Consider the following 22,134-nt stretch of genomic DNA (forward strand, 5'->3'; position numbering starts at 1 on the left):
AACAAATTTGTCTTTTATGCTCCCGAGTTGAAGAGAAATTAAAAGAAAGTTAAATATTTTATTTTTTCTTTTTCAAATCCTCCCAAATCGAAAGGAAAGTTATAGAAATTAAAAGAAAGTTAAATATTTTATTTTTTCTTTTTCAAATCCTCCCAAATCGAAAGGAAAGTTATTAAGAAAAATGATCTTCCAATTGAAAACATCAATCTCTTCTTATTTTCACCCATTTCTTTTTTTTTTTTTCTCTTTTTAAATTTAACTCGGGAGTTCAACCTCACTTCCAATAGTTTAACACAACCAAAAAGAAAAAAAAGGGGACAGTCCAAACCTGAATCCCGTTAGTCACTGCACGTCGCACGGGAAGATAAAAGATTAAAAAGCAGTGTTGCTTCCCACTCCGTCGTCTTTTTTGAGTTATATCACTCTTTTGTTTCAGTTTCACACAGGATCTTACAAGTATAAACAAATCTCTCCCTCCAAAGAACCCTTACTAAACCTCAATACAAAATCTTGATTCTACGATCGACCCAGTTATAGATCAATACAGATCTCAATCACAATTCACATTGCTTCTCTTTGCAAATTCTCCCAACCCCACAAATCTCGATCATGTCTGCTCCAAAACCCCCTTCTAGATTCATATATCTTGCAATACTTCTTCTTCTTTCATTCAGTTTTTTGATTAGTGTGTCTGCCAGTGAAGAATCTGATGACATTGAGGAACTTATAGCATTAGACGAAGCAGAAGAAGAAAGCGGCGGTGGAACCCACCACCCTAAGCCGTCATCTGAGGCGGAGGTGTTGACTAAGGCCCAACGAATAGTTCTTGAACTCAACAATGATAATACTCAAAGGGCTATTGATGGAAATGAGTACGTTTTGGTTCTGGGTTATGCTCCATGGTGTGTAAGAAGTGCTGAACTCATGCCTAGGTTTGCGGAAGCTGCTAGTTCTTTAAATGAATTAAAGAGCCCTGTTTTAATGGCGAAAATTGATGCTGAGAGGTACCCGAAAGTAGCTTCGAATCTTGAGATCAAAGGGTATCCGACTTTGCTTCTCTTCGTCAATGGCACTTCTCAACCTTACACTGGTGGATTTTCCACGTAAGATTTCATCTCAATTCTCGATTTTTTTACGATATATTGGTACCCGTTGACTGTAATTAAGAAATTCTGCTGTGAATTAGGGAAGAAATTGTGATCTGGGTTAGGAAGAAGACGGGTACGCCCATTATCAGAATCAACTCCATTGATGAAGCAAACGAATTTGTTAAGAAACATTCAATATTTGCAGCTGCTTTATTCAATAAATTCGAGGTATGTGTTTTCGTGTTCTTGTTTCTTAATCACTCAGAAACGAAACACAATCGATCATGTCTTCTCGTTTACTAAACTTTCCAGGGATCAGATCATGATGAATTTGTAAAAGCGGCAACTACTGATAACGATATCCAATTTGTCGAGACAAACAGCCACCAAATTGCCAATATTTTATATCCAGATCTTAAATCTGATAAACTCTTTCTTGGTATTGTTAAAAGTGAACCAGAAAGATACACTTCATATGGTAAGCTAAAGATTTATAAACTTGATGTATGTTTCTTTTGTTTATAGTTTATAAAAACACCATTTATATACACTTCATATTGCAGAAGGTGATTTCAAGAAAGACAAGATTCTGCAATTTTTGAATGATAATAAGTTCCCATTGGTCACTTTTTTATCGGAATTGAATTCTGTCAAAGTTTACTCCAGTGATAAACTACAGGTTATAAACTTATTTTGTGTTCTTTTGACATTTTTGAATCTTAAATGATGTGTGTGTGTGTGTGTGTTTTGAAAGTGATTATGTGTGAATGATCACACAATGAGATATTTAGTTTTTTTTTTTTAAACTTGAATGTAATAGATAAAATAAGGGTATACAAATAAACTGATTATTCAAAATTGGGCTTAAAAGTTAAAATTATATGTTCCAGGTTTATGTCTTTGCAGAAGCTGATGAATTCAAGAAATTACTTGAGCCATTTCAAGATGCTGCAAGGAAGTTCAAATCAAAGGTTGACAAATTACAAATTATTAAACTAGACTGCAAAAAATAGCAATGTATTTTTATTTATTTATTTATTATAGCATACTATTTTCTTTTCTTTCTATTACATCATTTTACTTTGAAATAATATCTACTTAGTTATAGCTGTGTCATCCAAATACAAAGTAATTTTCACTGTTGACATTAGGTAGAATTTTCAAACTACAATATCCTTAATAAGAATAAAAATTAAAAGTACAATTCTATAATTAAATAGATTTTTCAAAGTATAAGGAAAAAATAAAAGCAGGTTGCTATTTCTTGCATCTAGCATTTAGCACTTAGACTAATACTCAATATTATTATTAATTATTGTGTTTGTTAATTTCATCTTGTGGATGCAGATAATGTTTGTGTTTGTAGACATCAAAGAGGAGAATCTTGCAAAACCGTTTTTAACTTTATTTGGGCTCGAAGATTCAGAAGACACTCTTGTTAGTTTCATTATGAACAATTTCAACACCAATTTAACATTTTTTTTCTCCAAATTATTTCAAGATTTTGCTAATGATATTATGATTTTTTTTTTGTTTTTTTAAATGTGTTTGATAGGTAACAGCTTTTGATTACAAAACTGGTGCCAAGTATTTGTTAGAGTCGGATCCAACACCTGCAAAAATAGAAGTAGCAATTCAATCAAATTTCTTTGATTTCTTAATGTTTACTTCTATGCATATGTGAATATTGATTATTATATTATTATTTTCTTATTATTATATTTTTTTTTTCTGTAGGAGTTTTGCTCGGGGCTTTTTAAGGGTATTCTGCCTCCGTTTTACAAGTCCCAAGCAATACCAGATAATGTGAGTTTTTCTTATCTCATTGTTAATATAAATTAAATTTAGGATAAGTTACGTTTTTCACCCCTATGGTTTCTCACATTTCACCATTATAATTGAATTCTTTTGCCTAAAATTGTCAATCTTGAACTCTTGATTGTGAAATCACAGAAAGATGCAGACATTCTTACAGTTGTTGGAAAGACATTTGAAGAATTGGTTTTAAGCAACTCCAAAAACATCATTCTTGAGGTCTGTATCCCATTTATTACACATATTAAAACCATCATTCTTCGTTTATACAATTTTATCAAAGACACATTTATACAATTAATATGTTTCCATATTGATCATATTCAAGATACACACACCATGGTGTTTGACCTGTGAAACTACAAGCAAACAAGTGGAGAAACTGGCAAAACACTTTAAGGGATTAGAGAATCTTGTTTTTGCAAAGATAGATGCCTCTGTAAATGAACACCCAAAATTGCAAATGGATGATTATCCAACACTGTTGTTCTACCCAGGGGCAAATAAGTCAAAACCCGTAAGTCATTTGCTTAATTGACACTAGTTCTAGTCTTGAAGTTGAAAATTTTGTCTTTTGTGCTTAAAGTTTGTTGCTTTTTTATGCAGATGAAGCTGCCTACAAAGTCTAGTGTGAAAGATTTGGCGATATTGATTAACAAATATCTAAAAGAAGAGGCAAGTGATGAGCATCATGTGGTGAAAGATGAGCTTTAGAATATGATTAGGATGAGATTGTAGAGTGTTTGAAGGGTAAAAAGGTAAATTCCTGAAAACCCCGGAAATGGGGGAGGGAGGATTTAGTGAAATTATCAGATATCGACAGTCACACATGTATAATTTTTATTATAAATTGGTTTTTATATTAACAACACGTACTTGGTTGATATTTTTTTTTCATAATGCTTTAGGATTTTGTATGCTAATGAAATATAAATCCCCACATCGATTATGGTTATATTTGGCAAAACTATCTAGTAGTGTGTTATGAACTGATTTGTAATAACAGATTTAATAACATAAAAACCACCCAATGATTCTAATAATGATTGGAAAAACTGTATAATACCCAAAAGATTACAAGAACTAAGGATAGGTTAGCTGATTCGAGATAGCCACTCTCCCAAGAGGAAATAATTCCAGGTTTAACAGAAAAGATCGATCCTCACTTCCTGCCCACTACCCTCTATTTATACTATCTAACATAACAAACTAGTATAAAATGCCCAAATTGCCCCTAACTCCCCTGCACCAATAAGATGCTCCTTATTTATTGATTTCCCCAAACTACCCCTATCTAAACAATATAACTGAAGAGAGTGCATAACTATCTAGTAGTGGTTATGTTTAGTTGTAAGCCTTAGAGAATTAATTGTATATATAAAATCAAAACCTAAAGGCTAAAAGTATTTGAATTTTTTCTCAAAAGTAAAAAAGCTCATGCTTTTACTTTCTCTCATATTTGAAATAATAAAATGATAAAATGGTTTAAAATATTTAGCATATTTTCTCTTTTCTTTTCCAACTCAAGGTTAGGGGAAAAAAAATCTTTTTTTTTTCACTTATTTTCTATGTAAAATGGATGTAGTTAAAAATAAGTGTAAGTTGGTTACTGAAAGAAATTATGAAGCTTTTCTTTTTTACTTCAATTCTTTTAATATAAAGTTCTAAAGATAAATCAACGAGAATTTTCCCTCCAAAAGCTTCAATCACGTGAAACTTTTAGTACCTTTCATGTTTGCTTCCAAATGCCTTCCTTTCTTTGCGAAAATTACGTGAATACATACCCTAAAAATTCCATGCATATAACTAAAAGCTAATTTATTACACAAAAACATAATATTATGTATTTCTGTTGACTTACAAGTCGATCCGTTTTTTTTTTGGTGAAAGATTTATTTACAAAACATACGCATACGTTCATTAACAATTTTTATAAGATATTGATAACATTGATTATGGTCTTAAAGTTATCTATTGTTTTTGTTTAAAAGATGTTAAACTTATGATTGATTTTCTAGTGAAAAATATTCTTTTAACATCAAGGCGACTACAAACAGTAAATATTTATTGTATACTAGTTATTTAAAACAAAAAGAATCAACCAAAGAAAACCAAGTTAAACATAAAAAAAGATCATGCATTTAAGAAACTCATTATACAAAAAATAAACCATTTTAGCTCGGGCCGGTCCAAAGATATATGGGCCCAGGGCGAAAAAACAATTTGACCTGTCAAAGACAAATATAATATAGATTCAAAAAAATATCATTTACTCTTCATTATAAACATGTTTAATTTGCAATAATAAGCAAACAAAATTGTTTATCTTTTGAGTTAATTTGAGTTTGAACCAACTTTAGGCTCTAAAAACCATTTAGGTAATATATATATATATATATATATATATATATATATATATATATATATATATATATATATATATATCCCATAAATTTTGGGTCCCCTTGAGTTGTGGGCCCTGGACGATCGCTCGGGTTGCCCACCGTCTGGACCGGCCCTGTTTTAGCTCAAATCACGCAACACACATATAAAAAAACATTCTTGTCATGAATACTTTTTTTTTGTCATTAAAGGATGTTTTCTAAATGTGTAGACGCATTTTTTTTCCACGAGATTCCTTCCTATTTACTTGAAAGTTGGAGATGCTTGAATGTATGTTTTGAAAATAGCATTGAATAATCAAAGTTACAGAATCATTCATAACAAAACATGGTGTAGAAGAAACTGTTTGAGTAACTTTTAATATTTAAATTTGGAATGATCAGATCATCACTTTAATAAGTGTTTGAGATCATCACTTTAATAAGTGTTTGAGATCATCACTTTAATAAGTGTTTGGTAGATTTTAATTATTTAAGAAACAAACAGATAAAAACCTCTCATTTTATAGTTGTTCAACAAAAAAAACCTTTCAATAATATATTATTGGTGTGTTTGGCACAAAAAAATTTAAAAAAGAAACTAAAAAAGAAAGTTTCCTTTGGCTGAATTTGAAACAAAAAACTAATTTATATAACTTTTAAGAGAGTTTAATTTTTAGTTTTTATGTAATTTTATATATTTAAAAACAAGCAAATATTTTGATTAAATACTTCAAAACTATTTTATGCTAACAGCTTTAGTTTCTAACTACCAATTAGTTTTGCTACATAGAAAATCATTTTATTATTGATTTAATTGTTCATTTAATCGATGAAAACTAAGACATCCACAATCCATTGAATTCTAAAGAGTTTAATAAATTATCACATCAGCATTTTATTTTTTATTCAACTATACTCTTTAACATCCATACTCGTTAAAGTCTACAAAGTTTAATGAATTTTTATATTTGATTTGAAATTTAATTGAAAAAGAAAAGATTAAATCTATTGAAGTACTTAATGATCATACAACTTTTTCATTTAATTCTCATCCATATCATCGCTCACATTCCATTAACTTTCTATTCAATTCTAATCAACATCTATTCAACTCTTATTAAACATGTGTCGATGCTCTAACAATTTAAATTTAATAAACAATAAACAATTTTTTTTTAAATGAAAGTGTTTATGAATTTTATATAAACATCAAAAGATCAAAACCCTACTTATTAGAACTTCATATGATATGACAACACAATAATTAGAAATCAATTCCACTTCCATACCCTCTTGTTTCTTGAAAATGGACTTTTCAAACCCTCGTTAAAACGCAACACCGGAGTTAATGTCGAAGCGCAGTTGAAAAAGGAGAATAACGGCACACTCCCAAAACCTAAACACTGCCTTTTTCAATTCTTCAGTCAATCAGATTGCATAAAACCTCGATTTTTCAAGTGGGTTTTTTATTTTTATTTCCCCTTTTCCGATTTATAATTCAATCACTGTTCTTGGTCTCTTTTATGATCATCTTCATCTGGTTAGACGATCGTATCTACTGTTCAATTGCTTCGAGAAAGTTATCAGATTGCAAGATTGGGTCGCGATTTTGTTGAATTTATGTAATGAATTTATAGCGTTGAAGATTGATCTGATCAGAGTCTCAAAAAATGAGCACTGGCAGGCAAATGGTGACTGCTCGAGACCTTATCGATGAGGCCAAGAAACGGATTGTTTTCCTGTCCATGTGCGTTATTGGACTCTCGTATCTCATGTCTCGTAAGTTCCCTCTTTTAGAATTCTTCTCAGGATTGTGCCTTTTCTCTTTACCCAAATTGTTACTAAATTGACAATTCTTCACTTGTTGATTGATACATTTAGGGCTATTAGTTGTTTGAATGCGAATTGAGATCATTATCCCCTTCTTGTTTGTCTTTCGTTAATTCAATTGAAACCTGGTGTCAGTGTGGTTGAATTTTTCCTGGTGAAGGATAGCTAACTGGGAAGCACGATCATACTTTTAATTGGAAGCTCGTAGATAATTTTTGTATCTTTCTGATTAATGACATGATCATTGATTTTAAATTTATTTCAGTGACAAGCGCTTCAGTGTTAATAAACTTGCCAGCTGCATTATCCTTACTTATTGTTCTTCGCTACTTCACATTGGATTATGACATGAAGAGAAAAGCTGCATCATATAACAAAAACCCATCAACAACCCATGTTTTTTCTGTCAAAAAACCACCCCTAGACCCTAAATCCATCTCAGGAAAGTCAGACTGGAGAAAAAAAGTCAACTCTCCAGTTGTTGAAGATGCAATAGATCAATTCACAAAACACATAGTTTCAGAATGGGTGACTGATCTTTGGTATTCCCGCATTACCCCTGACAAACAAGGTCCAGATGAACTAGTGCTCATTATCAATGGTGTTTTTGGGGAGTTCTCTAGCCGAATGAGAAATATCAACCTCATTGACCTTCTCACAAGGTTTCAGTGCTAAAAATTCCACCTTTTCTTCAATTAAATGATATTAATTTATCGACTTATATACTTTGAAACATTATAGGGACATTATCAAACTTTTATGCACCCATTTGGAGCTTTTTCGTGCATGTCAAATCAAGATTATGAAGCAAGAACCTCTCACAATTGCACAAAGAGACATAGAACTAAAAACTGTGCTTTATGCTGAAAATAAGTTGCATCCTGCTTTATTTTCTTCTGTAGCTGAGTACAAGGTTTTCTTCCACTTCATCTTTTGATTTTAGTTTTGTATTATTTATGTTCATGAAAATAATCTTAGTTTTATTTTACTTCTTGTAGGTTCTACAGCATCTTATGGATGGTTTCATATCTTTAACATTCAGACCTGAGGATCTGAATTGTTCTTTATTTCGTTACATAGTGAGGGAAATGCTTGCTTGTGCAGTAATACGACCCGTTATAAATTTAGCAAATCCCAGGTTATTATAAATTCAGTTAATTTTTTACTTTTTTTTATTAATCTTGTTTCTTGTAGTGCTCTTTATTTCTTTCTTTTATTGGATTTAGGTTTATTAATGAAAGGATTGAAAATGTAGTTCAAAATTCATCAAGAAAGCCTGAAAAAGTATCTAATAACACAGAACAAGTCAACTCACAGTCAAAGCCAAATGGATCTGTTAAAGTGTATACTCAATCTGTGTCATTAGATCCTTCTGCAAAGGGTGTTGAACTCACATTGTTAAAGAAAGATAATTACGATTCTGCCACTAACAACCCCACCATAAAAGACCCTTTGCTTTCAATCGATACCAAAGTAGACACCCGAAAACAACATGTTAGTGGGGAATGGGGGGACAAATTAGACATTGTTACACGTAAAAAAACCGAAGCATTAGCTCCTGAAAATTTTGAAAACATGTGGGCTAAAGGTAGAAACTACAAAACAAAAGATGGTATGATCATCCAACAAAGTTCTTCAGCCACGTCAGTGAATGTGGTCAACCAGTCAAAGACATTGACTTCACAGGAAGTCAAACATGGGTCCACCAAAGGTGATAATAAATCATTCCTTTATGATGAAGAGGAAGATGAGGAAGATGAAACAAGGAGTAATAGTAGTGTTTATTCTAGTGAAGATGAAGAAAGTGGTGATATAACAGGATTAAATTCACCAGGGACTAAAGTATGGGATGGAAAAAGTAACAGGAAGCAAACTGTAACTCACATTCATCATCCACTTGAAAGTTTTCAAGGGCAAAAGGTGAAAAAAACAGGAAAAGGTGCTTCACCAAAAAGAAATCCAGGGAGAAAAAGGTCAAGAGTGAGTAATATTAATAATCAGAAAGAGGAAATTTGGCATGAAGTGGAAAGAAAAAGCTTCTTATTGGGAGACATGCAGGATGTTTTGAGTTCCTCAAAAGGGTATTCTAAATCGGTTGAATCTAGTGATGAATCTGATAAAGAGTCATTAGCAAGAACTAATAGTGGCACAAGTGTTTCATCTTTATTCCCTTCGATTCCTGAAAGTAACATGTCATCATCCACTAATGCCCAAAAACATTCACAATTGGATGATTCATTTTTCAGACTAAGATGTGAGGTACATACATGACTTTTTTTTTGTTTTTGGTTCTTTCTAGACAGAAATGGAAGATTTGATAGACATTAATTAGATCATTTGCTATTTATGACAGGTTTTGGGTGCAAACATTGTGAAGAGTGGATCTAAAACATTTGCTGTGTATCCCATATCAGTTACAGATGTGAACAATGTTAGTTGGTCTATCAAAAGAAGGTGCTTTTTCTTTGTTATATAAATTCATGAGTCTTAAAATCTTAATGACATAAATGGATACCAAACTATCATTCGTTAAGTTCTAATTGTTTTCAGTAGAACACCAAAACTAAAAATGCCAAATGCCATGATGGCATAAAACCTCTTAAATCTGCTACAAGAACATTAATGAGAAAAAGTAAAGATAGTTTGTTACATATTTAACCCTAAAGTTATAAATTATATACAGATTTCGACACTTTGAGGAGTTACATAGGCGTTTGAAGGAGTATCCAGAGTATAATCTTCATCTCCCACCAAAACACTTTCTGTCAACAGGACTTGATGTGCCTGTTATTCAAGAACGTTGTAAACTTCTTGACATTTATTTAAAGGTGAAATTTTTCTTGAAAGATTTACTATAATTAAGTTATTAACCACTTAACTTTAACTCATCTGTTGCTATTTTTCTCAGAGACTTATGCAGCTTCCAACTATATCTGGATCTATTGAAGTTTGGGACTTTCTTAGTGTTGATTCCCAGGTTTCATTTTTATAGTTTATTTTACTTGTTTATGTTGTTATAATTAAAGGGTATTAATTAATTTTTTATAAATGTTTTTGGGTGCAGACATATAGTTTCTCAAATTCTATATCCATCATTCAAACCCTATCAGGTGAAAAGAGTAGAGATGTTAGGTTTGTAGGAGACCCTTCAAGGAGAGAAGTTTTGGTTTCAGATGCTGTAATGAAGAATTCTTCATCATCAGAAGCTAAAAATAATTCTATAAATGATGGGTCAAAAATATATAAAAAGAATGCAGGTTTTTCGGTTGCAAAGCCTGAAGTAGTAAAGGTAATTGGAAAAGCATTAGAGGATTCTGATAGTGACCATGAAATTGTTGCTTCAAGTCATATAATAAAGAAGTCAGAAGAAGAGTCTTTAAAGGGATTGGAGGACAATATTGTAAATCCAGCATCTGGGATTGGGATTCTTACAGATGATGGTGTTTCAGAATTCCCTAGTGAGGTAATTAATTAATTAATTATGAATTCAGATTCTTATTGTTTATAATTTCCATTTTGATAAAACTTGTTATCTTGTTTTGTTTGTAGTGGGTCCCACCAAATTTAAGTGTCCCTATATTAGATCTTGTTGATGTTGTGTTCCAGCTTCAAGATGGTGGTTGGATCAGGTATTACAAATCTACATCATTTTTGTATATTATTTAATTATAATTATAATTATAGAAGTAGTTATTTAAAAAAAATGTAAATATTTGGTAGGAGGAAGGCTTTTTGGGTGGCAAAACAGGTCCTACAGCTAGGCATGTCAGATGCCTTTGATGATTGGCTAATTGCTAAAGTTCAACTCCTACGTAAGGGCTCCATTGTTGCTTCAGGAATCAAGAAGCTTGAACAGGTTTTTTTTATTTTTTTATTTTTTATTATGATGAACTTTTGAATCAAGAAATTAAATGTTCATAGGTTTTATTTATAGAATGTATTTTATGTTGGGTGTGTAGATACTTTGGCCAGATGGGATATTTCTAACAAAGCATCCCAGGCGGCAGCAACCACCACCCACCACCGTAAAGCCACCCCAGGACTCACATGACCGCCAACCTCCACCACCACCACCCACCAATGAACAAACACCGACACATGAAGAGGCTCAAGAACAGGAAGCTCAGAGACGTTCTAAACTAGTTTATGAGCTAATGATTGGTAATTATTTGTTTTTTAACTTTTTTTTTCATGAATTTAGTTTATAATTTATAATTTTATGATTGAAAATTTGTAAATAGATAAGGCGCCAGCAGCTGTTGTAAGTGTTTTTGGGCGAAAGGAGTATGAGCAGTGTGCAAAAGATGTCTATTACTTTATTCAGGTCAACTTTTTTCTTTCTATAAATTTTATATTTGTTGCCATTGTTGCTAAACTTAAGTTTCTAATGTTTTTTTTTTCAGTCATCTGTTTGCTTAAAGCTATTAGCGTATGACCTTATTGAGCTGCTGCTGATGTCAGCATTTCCAGAACTGGATTCTGTGTTCCAACAATTGCATGAAGAAAAGCAAAAGTTTGGAGCTCTTGAACACTAGCAAATATCATCATCATCCTCCCCTTTTTTTCTTATTTTATTCATGTCATGTGATGTGATGGTTATTTTATTCTGTGTTCCAAAGATGTTCTAAGGGCGATGCATTTTTGCTTCTTCTGTTGCCCCATTAAAGAGCCCATTTTTTTCTTCTTCTCAAGAAATTGTGGAAAGGTCGTTAGGGTTTGCAATATATTACAAGTGTAAATATGTTTGAGTTGGGATTTTTGGAAGATTTAGAGATTGATCTTGTTACAAATTACAGGTATATGATTTAATACACATCAGTTATTGTTTCGTTTTTAGAGTATGATCTTGTTACAAAAACAGAACAAATTTTTGGTGTGTTTTCATCTATATTTATGATCATATTACGTTGCAATTAGTCATAAAATTTCTAATACGGACTTAATTTGTCACTAAAACCTTGAGATTCTATAACAATGCGAGTGTATGTCTCATTTAATCATTGATTAAAAAACACAAATTTCTAAACAGACTTGAAAAATTACAACTGAAAGTCAATTATATTAAACACATCTAATGATGTTCCACAAAACTTGATCACGAACTAAATTTGAAATTTAAGCTGATGATGCAGCACCAATCTTCCTCGGAGCAGCTTGAGTACCTGAATAAACAAAATTAACAAGATTGTATACTCAAAAACACAATCCACAAGATCAAACGACCAATAAACAAAAAGATCAAATCACCTTCTCTGAAGTTGCTCTTGAATCGGCGAGGCACATTACGGAGATACCTCATACGTCCAGTTCCGGTTGTCTTCCTACGAATCGCTTTCACACTCCAGTTATCTGAATTTATCATATAATCAAGTTCCTTCATATATCCCAACTACAATTGATCAAAACAATTATAAAGAGAAAGTTATTGTTGACTAACATTTCCTGACGCGAGCAGCAGGGTAAGCACAAGCAGAGCATCGGCTCTTTTGGAGATGGAAGCTGCGACGACCACAGCGTACACATAGAGTGTGTGTTTTGTTCCTTCTTTTACCAAAACTACCTGTTCCTTTTCCCTGTTGTTCCGATTAACCAATCGTATACATATTACATACACATATATGCGGAATTTGGAAACAGAGTAGATATTGTGAAGAAAGAAAGAGATTACCATTGTTACAAGGTGCTAGATACGCTGATCCTTCTACCACGTTGAAGGGGGAGGCGGCTGTAATTGTATACTCTGATGATTGATCGTCCAAACTAGGGTTTTGTTAGCCTCTCGATAAACTGGGCTTTGTATATTTGAATGGGCTAACTGGATCATTTTTCATTAAAAGATTATATAATAGTATAATACCATTATAACAATATATTCACAGAAATTCAAGAAACATTCAAAGACAATGTTTGTAGACCATTTAATCTGACCAAAATAAGAGGGAAAATGACTTAGGAGGGTAACTATCTCTTATCCGTGTTCATATATTGACAACTTCTTCTTTTTTGTACATAATAAAACAACTAACTTGTTTTAACTGTTTAAATTACACTAATATTACCGGTTAATACCTGTTTTAACCGGTAACTCAAAGGGAAAATGACTTAGGAGGGTAACTACCTCTTATCCGTGTTCACATATTGACAACTTCTTATTTTTTGTACATAAAAAAGCAACTAACTTGTTTTAACTGTGTAACATCCCAAAAATCATGAACAAAAATTTCGTTTTTAATTTAATACTAAAACCATAATTGTCAAACCATTAATTTAATACTCCGGCATTGGGTCCCGCCCGGCATCAAGCCCCGTCTGGCATCGAGCCCCGCTCTGTATATAGATATGTCTCTCTCTTAGGCCTCGCCCACTAAACACATGTAATCATATAACATGTTAACACATAAAGAAACATACTTTACCGTATCCCTGTCCTAAGAAACATACTTTGTTAATAATGAGATACGGAACTTCGTCCGTACTCAACTAGTTCCAGCCAGGGCTTCAGCAGTGCAAGGTGAGTCTCCTCATTGTGTGAATGGGTCTAAGGCCACAATGTCAGTCCATGTAGTCTATGAGTAGGAAGACCCGGGGGTTAGCCCTAGGCATTGTATGCTAGTATGTTATTCCAGACCAAGGTCTGATGTCAGGCGGGTGCCTGAGGAATGTTTGCATGTTAGATTATACTTGTTGTCTGTGTGATACTTGTATGTGCCTGGTAAGGAGGTAAGTGTGGGCGAGGTCCCATATCTCATCACTAGCTGAGTATGGACGATGTTCCGTATCTCATTATTAGCAGAGTATGTTTCTTAGGACAGAGATATAGTAGAGTATGTTTCTTTATGTGTTAGCATGTTATATGATTGTATGTGTTTAGTGGGCGGGGCCCGGAGACAGGCGGGGCCTAAGAGAGACAGACTTGTATACCGAGCGAGGCTCGATGCCAGGTAGGGCCTGATGCTGGACGGGGCCCGATGTCGGAGTATTAAATTAATGGTTTGACAATTATGGTTTTAGTATTAAATTAAAAACGAAATTTTTGGTCATGATTTTTAGGATGTTACACAGTTAAAACAAGTTAGTTGCTTTCTTATGTACAAAAAATAAGAAGTTGCCAACATGTGAACACAGATAAGAGGTAGTTACCCTCCTAAGTCATTTTCCCTTTGAGTTACCGGTTAAAACAAGTATTAGCCGGTAATATTGGTGTAATTTAAACAGTTAAAACAAGCTAGTTGCTTTATTATGTACCAAAAAGAAGAAGTTGCCAACATGTAAACACGGATAAAAGGTAGTTACCCTCCTAAGTCATTTTCCCAAAATAAGAAGAAGAAAATGTCTGCATTTTGAATTTTTGATCCCGTTATTTACTTAATCCATTATGTCATAATGAAAAAAATACAAAGTTATCATAATAAAGGAAATACAATGCTCAATTAAAATGCACTATATTACTACTATATTACTATGTTAATAAGTAGACCTGACAAAACATGACACAATATGAGAACCCGATACGAAATTAGCAGGTTAGGGTCAGAGATTTCGACACATTTATGTAAAAGGGTTGACACGACACGACACAATAATTAAACGGGTGGGGGTTAGGGTCAAGACTTTCAACTCAAAGATAACCCATTTAATTATATATTATTTATTATAAATTTCACATTTTTATAAATATATTATATGTTATAGTGGGTCAAACTCAAGAATTAGAAGTAATATTCAAATTTTCAAAGTTACTTAATTTTAATCATCATCACCATTTATCCCTTTACTCCCCAACTTTAATTCTTTTCATTTTTCCTTCTAAACTTATTATAAATTTTGTCATTCCATCTCATAACTCCAGTGTTTTACTTTTTTCTTTTTGTCTCCATAACTCCTACTTTCCAATCTTTAAAATATTTCAACCCGACATGACACAACATATTTATAAGGTATAAGCCTTAACCCGAAACCCGACATGAAACCAACACGAAAATAAATGGGTTAACATGACACAACACGATAATTAAACGGGTCGGGTTAGGGTTAAGTCCTTTCAACCCGTTTAATGTCTTTGACACGACACGAACCTGACACGACAAGTTTATCAGGTCTATCAATAAGGACAACGTGAATAAACACATGATTAAGATGGTTGATTTTGAAGGGTTTTTGGTATTGTAGAACAACAAAGTTTGGTCAATTTACATATTTAGTCACTTAATTTTTTATTTATTTATTTATTTATTTATTTTAACAACAGATCCATAAAGTTGAATTTTACCTGTTAAATAGGGTTTTAACCCCTAAACTAACATGTTTCTAGGTTAATAACATCCTACGTGGCAAATTAGTTCACATCCGATAATAAGTAAATAAAAAGGCTCATCCCAATTCCCCCACCAAGTCACCAGCCCTAAATAACTTTTTTTTTTCTTTTCCACAGGGCAAACAAAATTGTGATATATACTTCTCCTCCTCCCTCTTCACTATCTCCGGCACAGATCAGTTTGTGTTGAGTCGACGACCTTCTCCAGATCCTCGACTCTCCCGGCGTCGATCAGTGCTTCTACATCGGTTATTCAATTTCGTTGATGATTGGAATCCCTATGACGATTCATCGATTCAATTCAACTCTATCCGATTCGATTCTTCCACACAAAGTTAAAAAAACATGAGTACATGATAATAGAAAATCCTAGACTTACACACACACACCGGTTAATCAAGAATCAACGAAATAGACTTACTTTAACCCAAGAGCAAGGTAGATCAGACTCATTGAAAGATAACTTTTATCCAATCATTTCCCGCCATTAAACCTCCCCCGCTCTTAGGTTTTTGTTGGTAGTGCTAGAATTATGTGTGTAGAAATATGTTCATGGCTGGATTTTTTATTACGTGTGTACGAAAATAAGTCTCTCACAAACAATTTGAGAGAATAAAGAATATGCAATTATGAGTATGTAGGCATCCATCTTATGTAATAGATAGAGAGAGATATATACATAGAAGGTAAGAGAAGACGTGTATATATATATATATATATATATATATATATATATATATATATATATAAAGAGAGAGAGAGAGAGAGAGAGAGAGAGAGAGAGAGAGAGAGCCACGGTGGTGGTGAAAACAACAAGTTGAGGTGGTGGAGGTGTTCGAGTTAGTAGTGTTTGTATTGCTTCGTAGATCCAACAATGGCAAAGGTAACACAAAACCCTAAAATATGGGTTGTAAGTGGAAATAAATTGCAAAGGAAAAGGAAAGTGAGAGCTGTTTAAGGTGATATGGGGTCTCTTTTGAATCCCAGAGGAAATTGGTGTACCTGTTAATCTCTGTTCAATCTCACACTATAAGTATAAGGCATGTTGTTATGAATTGACCTTATAAATAGTAAGCTAAAATTTGACGAATGTTAGAGAAGGGAGTACAATGCCCACTAGAAGGAGAAGGAAGTGTACGTGGCCTTCATACTTTTTAATGTGTTTTAAAATTAAAATACCACATCAGTAAACTTACTGGTTATTCCGGTATCAAGGAACAAAATGGTATAATTGACACGTAGTTGTAACTTTAGTGACTAAATGTGCACAAAAAAAACTTAAGTGACTAAATAGGTAAATTTATCAAACTCCGTTGTGCTACATTACTAAAAACCCAATTTTGAATGTAACCACTATTCCAAAATTGAAACTAAAAAAATATTCTCCTATGTCCAATGCGGTTTTTCCAATAATGCGAAGTTTGGGGGGAGGTCTCATAATTGAGGATGTTACTAAACAAACCAAGAGTTCTTTTTGTTTTTCAAAGAATGTTTCATTTCGGATTTTATTTTTAAAATGTTGTAGTTAATATTGTATATAATTGACATTATTATGTTTAACTTTTATTTAGATTTAATAAAAAAAATTTCAAAATTCTGAAATCGTTTATTGAATTTCGGACTTTTTCCTAAGAATATTCATTCTGAATGGCTATTTTTGCTAAACCAAAATTTTTGAATTATTTTATTCGTATGCATAAAATTGTTCTTAGATTACTTAACTAGTTGTGACACCCGTATATTATACAGGTTGATTAAAACAAAATGTTAAATAGGAATGATTAAATAAGAAATTTATTTGAATTTGAAATTTGAAATAAATAAAAATTATGAGAAAAAAACATACAAAAAATAAATAAATTAAAATTATGTGTTTAGTTATCAGATCCATATACTAAACAGGTTAATTATAACAAAATGTTAAACACAAAGGTTTAAACTGTAAATTTATTTGAAATTGAAATTGAAATTTAAAATTTAAAATTTAAAACTTTAAATTAATATCATTATGGTAGGTTTAATTTATGGAAACTAAATTAATAATATATTAGAAATGGAAAATAAATAAATGACAAGTGGAAAATAAATATATCTCTAAATTATGACAAAATAATATGTAACAAATTGAATGAAAGAAAGACATGTGGCAAAATCATTCCTGTTTATTAGGTAAAGATTTCACAATTTTTTTTTTAGTAAGCCCAAGTTCATTAATCGTATGAAGACCCGACCCGAGGTCAAGTGGTCAACTATATATTGTCACCGGCAATTAGCGCGGGAAAATGTTGGTAGCATCTCCAGTGGAAGAAAACGGTGAAATGGAAGAAACAGGACAGAAATTTGGGGCTTTTCCGTTCAAACCCTACTCCATTCAGATTGATTTTATGAATGCTCTCTATGATTCTCTTGACAAAGGAGGAATCGCAATGCTCGAAAGCCCTACTGGTAATCTTGCTTTTACTACCGTTCGTTCTCTGTGTGTGTGTGTGTCGAATTATGGGAGTAAAAGAATGTTAGTGATATGAAATATGAACACCTATTGGCTATTGTTGCTAAACAGGGACAGGAAAAACCCTAAGTATAATATGTAGCGCTCTGCAATGGCTTGTCGATCGAAAGCAACGCAAAAATAATGACAGTTCAGTCGATACGCATCTTAATGGAACAACTGGAGATCATTCTGGGCCAGATGATGAACCTGACTGGATAAAGAATATAAAGGCAGAAAGCCCCAAGAAGAAGGTTAAGCTAAAGAAAAGACACGGATTTAGAAGTAAAAAAAGCGATAAAACTGGACTTGAGGAGAGTTTCAACGATTTATTTAATCATTTTAGAGAGATCGAAGCTGATTACAATGTAAATGGCAGGGAACACAATAATTCGACAGTGAAAAGTGACGGAGAGAAGCTAGATGATAAAGAGTTCTTGGTAGAAGAATACGAAAGTGAAGATGAGAAGAGTGCGCTATCAAAGAGAAAAAACGGAGCTTGTTGTGGCTCATCTTCGAGTGACAGTGAAAAAGAAGGCAATGAATCAAGCGATGAAGAGGAAGAAGCTGATTTTAAGATCTATTTCTGTAGCAGAACTCATTCACAGCTCTCGCAATTTGTAAAAGAATTGAGGAAAACCGCTTTTGCTAGCGACCTAAAGGTTGCATGTTTGGGATCCAGGAAGAACTTCTGCATAAATGAAGGTAAATCATTGTTTTTCATCTGTACATCTTCAATGATGACATGATCAAGCCATCTGAATTCTGAAACGAAACTAATTTGCAGAAGTGTTGAAGCTTGGGAATTCCACCTTGATTAACGAACGATGTTTGGATCTTCAGAAGAATAAGAAAACCCTAGTGTCGAGAAAGAAGGAAGTTGGGGGAAAAGTACGCAAGACAAAGGCCTCAAGTGGATGCCCAATGCTTAGCAAACATAAGCTACAAAAGCAGTTCAAAAACAAGATGAATGATCAAGGACCCTTAGACATTGAAGATCTTGTTCGCCTTGGGGGCAATTTAGGAACTTGTCCTTATTATGGTTCCAGAAGCATGGTTCCTTCAGCAGATCTTGTTGTTCTTCCTTATCAATCTCTTCTCTCTAAATCTTCACGTGAATCACTTGGATTAAGCTTGAAGAACAGTGTTGTTATTATAGATGAAGCTCACAATCTTGCTGACTCTCTCATCAGCATGTATGACTCCAAAATCACTTTGTCCCAGGTAATTACTTAATCCCTGTTATTCTTATCTTATCTCCCTCTAAAAATCATTCTTGGATTTTTTTTTCATCATGGAACTGAATCTTTCCAAATCACTACAGTTGGAACGTGTTAATTCAAGTTTAGAGGGCTATTTTGAACGATTCCGCAATCTTTTAGGACCAGGGAATCGAAGACACATTCAAACATTAATGATTCTCACTCGTGCTTTTATCCAAACTTTATGCAACAAAGATGACACCAATTTCATTGATTCTTCCATTCTAGAAGAACTCCCTAATGGATCTGAATGCTCTTTGCGCATTAACGAATTTGTGTTTTCTCTCAACATTGACAACATAAACTTAGTTAAACTTCTTCAATATATCAAAGACAGCAACATGATTCACAAGGTGAGTTTCTTGTTTTCTCGTGATTACATATTTACATGTCCATGTTTGCAAAGTTGCTAATGTCTCTTTTTTGTTTGTCTCTCAGGTCAGTGGGTATGGAGATAGGATAATTAGCTTACAAAATGACAATTTTGCCCTCCACGAGAGTAGCATCTTATCAAGCTTTCGCGCATTAGCTGGATTATTACTCTCATTGACAAATCATGATAGTGATGGGAGGATAATACTCTCAAGGAAAAAACCAAAAGACTCTAAACAACAAGGAGGATATTTAAAATACGTTATGCTTACTGGGGAGAAGATCTTTCATGAGGTTTGCTTTAAACCTTTATAAAATTCTTTGAATATTAAAATATGTTACTATTATGGGTAAAAAATATATATAAGTAAAGTACATTGTTATTCTTTGTAGATTGTTGATGAGGCCCATGCTTGTGTATTAGCTGGCGGGACCCTACAACCTATAGAAGAAACACGCGCAAGACTCTTTCCATGGCTACCGCCACATCAGCTTCATTTTTTCTCTTGTGGTCATATAATCCCACCCGAGAATATTTTACCCATATCCGTTTCACACGGGCCCACGGGTCAACCCATGGACTTCAGCTATAATTCTAGAAGTACATCAATCATGGTTAGTTTGGTATCATTTATACAGATTTTAAAAAACGAAAAGTCTTTTTCTTTCAGACAACATACACTTATTGACTTGTTGACTTTTTTTTTTCATAGGTTGGGGAGCTAGGGCTTCTAATTTGTAATCTGGTGAGTGTGATTCCACAAGGTATTGTGGTCTTCTTTTCTTCGTTTGACTATGAAGAATGTGTGTACACTTCATGGGAAGCTTCCGGAATCCTAGGAAGAATAATGAAAAAGAAACGGGTGTTTAGAGAGCCAAGAAAAAGCATGGAAGTTGAAAATGTGTTGAAAGAATACAAGGAATCGGTTGAAAATGGTGCTGTGTTTTTTGCGGTTGTTGGAGGGAAGATATCAGAAGGGATTAATTTTAGCGATGGAATGGGTCGTTGCATAGTTATGGTGGGGTTGCCTTACCCTAGTCCTTCTGATATTGAATTAATGGAAAGAGTAAAATATATCGATTCTCTTGAAGACGTGACAAAAAAAGATTATAATTTTACACGCTTTAATGGTGATGCTCAAGCTGGATTCGAGATTTTGAGAAGTTGTAAGAATAGAGGAAGGGAGTATTATGAAAATCTTTGCATGAAAGCTGTAAATCAATCCATAGGTAATGTTATTTAAAACTTTATATAAATTTTAAACAAATAAAAACTTTTTTTTGAATTCTTTTTTACAGGAAGAGCAATTAGGCATATTAATGATTACGCAGCGATTTTATTAGTGGACACGCGATATACAACGGATTCTATGAAAAAGAGTTTGTCACATCCAACAAACAAGCTTCCAAATTGGATTAAAGATCGTCTCAATTGCAACAGAAAGAATTATGGGGAAGTACACAGATTGCTTCATCAATTCTTCAAATTTCACAAAAAATTATGATTTATGACAGGTGTTGTTTTCTGATTGGGTGGGTTTCAATTTTGATGACATGTGTGATTTTTGGTCTATTTAAAGTGTGTTCCCTTTTATGAAGGCTGGTTTGCATGTTTCTGACTCAAATTAGTCATTAGAAAATGACTGGACTGTTTTTTATATTATTTCAAAATTCAGAGCCCCATATGCCATATGTCTTGATTTTAATGCAATTTGTTAAAATATCCTCCTTTTCACCAACACTGTGGTACCACTTTTTTTCAAGATTGATTAGGGCGTGTATACAGCTAAGCGCCAAATAAATGCAATCAGTGAAAAAAGAAAGTCACTTTCTTTCTTTGTATCAAGATTATGTCTTTTATTTTAACCAAAAAACAAAATATTCAGTAAAAAAGGTTAAACGTATAACAAATACATAGAGTTTATGCCACATATTAGATATAAATTTTGGAATATTTTAGTGAGCTTTCATCCACCAATCACCTTTACTTTTGCTCCTTAATCAGTGGCAATGCACTTTTGATAACATATGTTCAAATTTATTTATTCATTATCATTACACCTCCTTTTTTTTTTTCTACTTGAAAACATATTCCATTACACACTACTTTTTATTAGTGTGCAAACAAAAAGAAATTAAAAAATTTCTCCTGCCCCAATAAAGATTTTTAATTCTCATTTGAAATTTCAAGCCGGACACATATTTGAAACTAGATTCGACATTGATGGTTTAGTTTTTTAGCATAAACCATCCTACTTTATAAAAAGCAATGTACTTTACTTACTTTCGCTACTAATATATACAGCTTACTCTATCATTTTTACCTTTAATTGCAACGTATTTGTATTTATTTACCGATAATAGTAGCAATCTACTTTATGTTTTACCCATAATAACAACATATTTGAATTTTCTTTACCAAGAGTAATATACGATATTTTTTTTATCCTTAATAGCAACACATTTATATTCTTTTACCCATAATAGTAATGTATTAATATCTTTATGGATAAGTACTTTATATCTTAACACATTTTGGGTACCCATAGAGTAGGTTATCACTTTAAATATCATTCTCTCT

General features: G+C 32.8%; 4 protein-coding genes across 4 annotated transcripts; 3 read left to right on the plus strand and 1 right to left on the minus strand.

Annotated features, from left to right (window-relative positions):
• The first annotated feature begins 304 nt into the window (after positions 1-304).
• PDIL1-6 (PDI-like 1-6) lies at positions 305-3,787 on the plus strand. Its single transcript, XM_079040544.1, has 11 exons — positions 305-1,103; positions 1,187-1,316; positions 1,401-1,566; positions 1,652-1,767; positions 1,979-2,059; positions 2,436-2,525; positions 2,644-2,715; positions 2,826-2,894; positions 3,042-3,122; positions 3,232-3,420; positions 3,510-3,787. Exons 1-11 carry the CDS (start codon positions 610-612, stop codon positions 3,615-3,617), a joined length of 1,596 nt encoding a protein of 531 aa, XP_078896670.1. The 5' UTR covers positions 305-609; the 3' UTR covers positions 3,618-3,787.
• Positions 3,788-6,562: 2,775 nt separating this feature from the next.
• Positions 6,563-11,953, plus strand: LOC145103010 (phox (PX) domain-containing protein). The gene is made up of 14 exons (XM_079040546.1): positions 6,563-7,066; positions 7,383-7,779; positions 7,859-8,030; positions 8,116-8,255; positions 8,344-9,376; positions 9,471-9,571; positions 9,801-9,945; positions 10,026-10,094; positions 10,182-10,580; positions 10,667-10,746; positions 10,838-10,973; positions 11,077-11,278; positions 11,359-11,441; positions 11,521-11,953. Exons 1-14 carry the CDS (start codon positions 6,958-6,960, stop codon positions 11,650-11,652), a joined length of 3,198 nt encoding a protein of 1,065 aa, XP_078896672.1. The 5' UTR covers positions 6,563-6,957; the 3' UTR covers positions 11,653-11,953.
• A 128-nt stretch (positions 11,954-12,081) lies between these two features.
• On the minus strand, positions 12,082-12,938 carry LOC145103011 (large ribosomal subunit protein eL37x-like). The gene is made up of 4 exons (XM_079040547.1): positions 12,786-12,938; positions 12,555-12,690; positions 12,365-12,466; positions 12,082-12,279 (listed from the first exon to the last, which is right to left on the minus strand). Exons 1-4 carry the CDS (start codon positions 12,786-12,788, stop codon positions 12,233-12,235), a joined length of 288 nt encoding a protein of 95 aa, XP_078896673.1. The 5' UTR covers positions 12,789-12,938; the 3' UTR covers positions 12,082-12,232.
• A 4,789-nt stretch (positions 12,939-17,727) lies between these two features.
• Positions 17,728-21,236, plus strand: LOC145103012 (RAD3-like DNA-binding helicase protein). Its single transcript, XM_079040548.1, has 8 exons — positions 17,728-17,876; positions 17,992-18,624; positions 18,707-19,143; positions 19,244-19,534; positions 19,620-19,847; positions 19,947-20,168; positions 20,267-20,783; positions 20,853-21,236. The coding sequence occupies exons 1-8, from the start codon at positions 17,750-17,752 to the stop codon at positions 21,056-21,058; spliced, it is 2,661 nt and encodes an 886-aa protein (XP_078896674.1). The 5' UTR covers positions 17,728-17,749; the 3' UTR covers positions 21,059-21,236.
• Positions 21,237-22,134: the final 898 nt, after the last annotated feature.

Source organism: Lactuca serriola, chromosome 4 (assembly GCF_051521515.1).
Source record: "Lactuca serriola cultivar US96UC23 chromosome 4, Lser_US96UC23_V15, whole genome shotgun sequence".
NCBI lineage: Eukaryota > Viridiplantae > Streptophyta > Magnoliopsida > Asterales > Asteraceae > Lactuca > Lactuca serriola.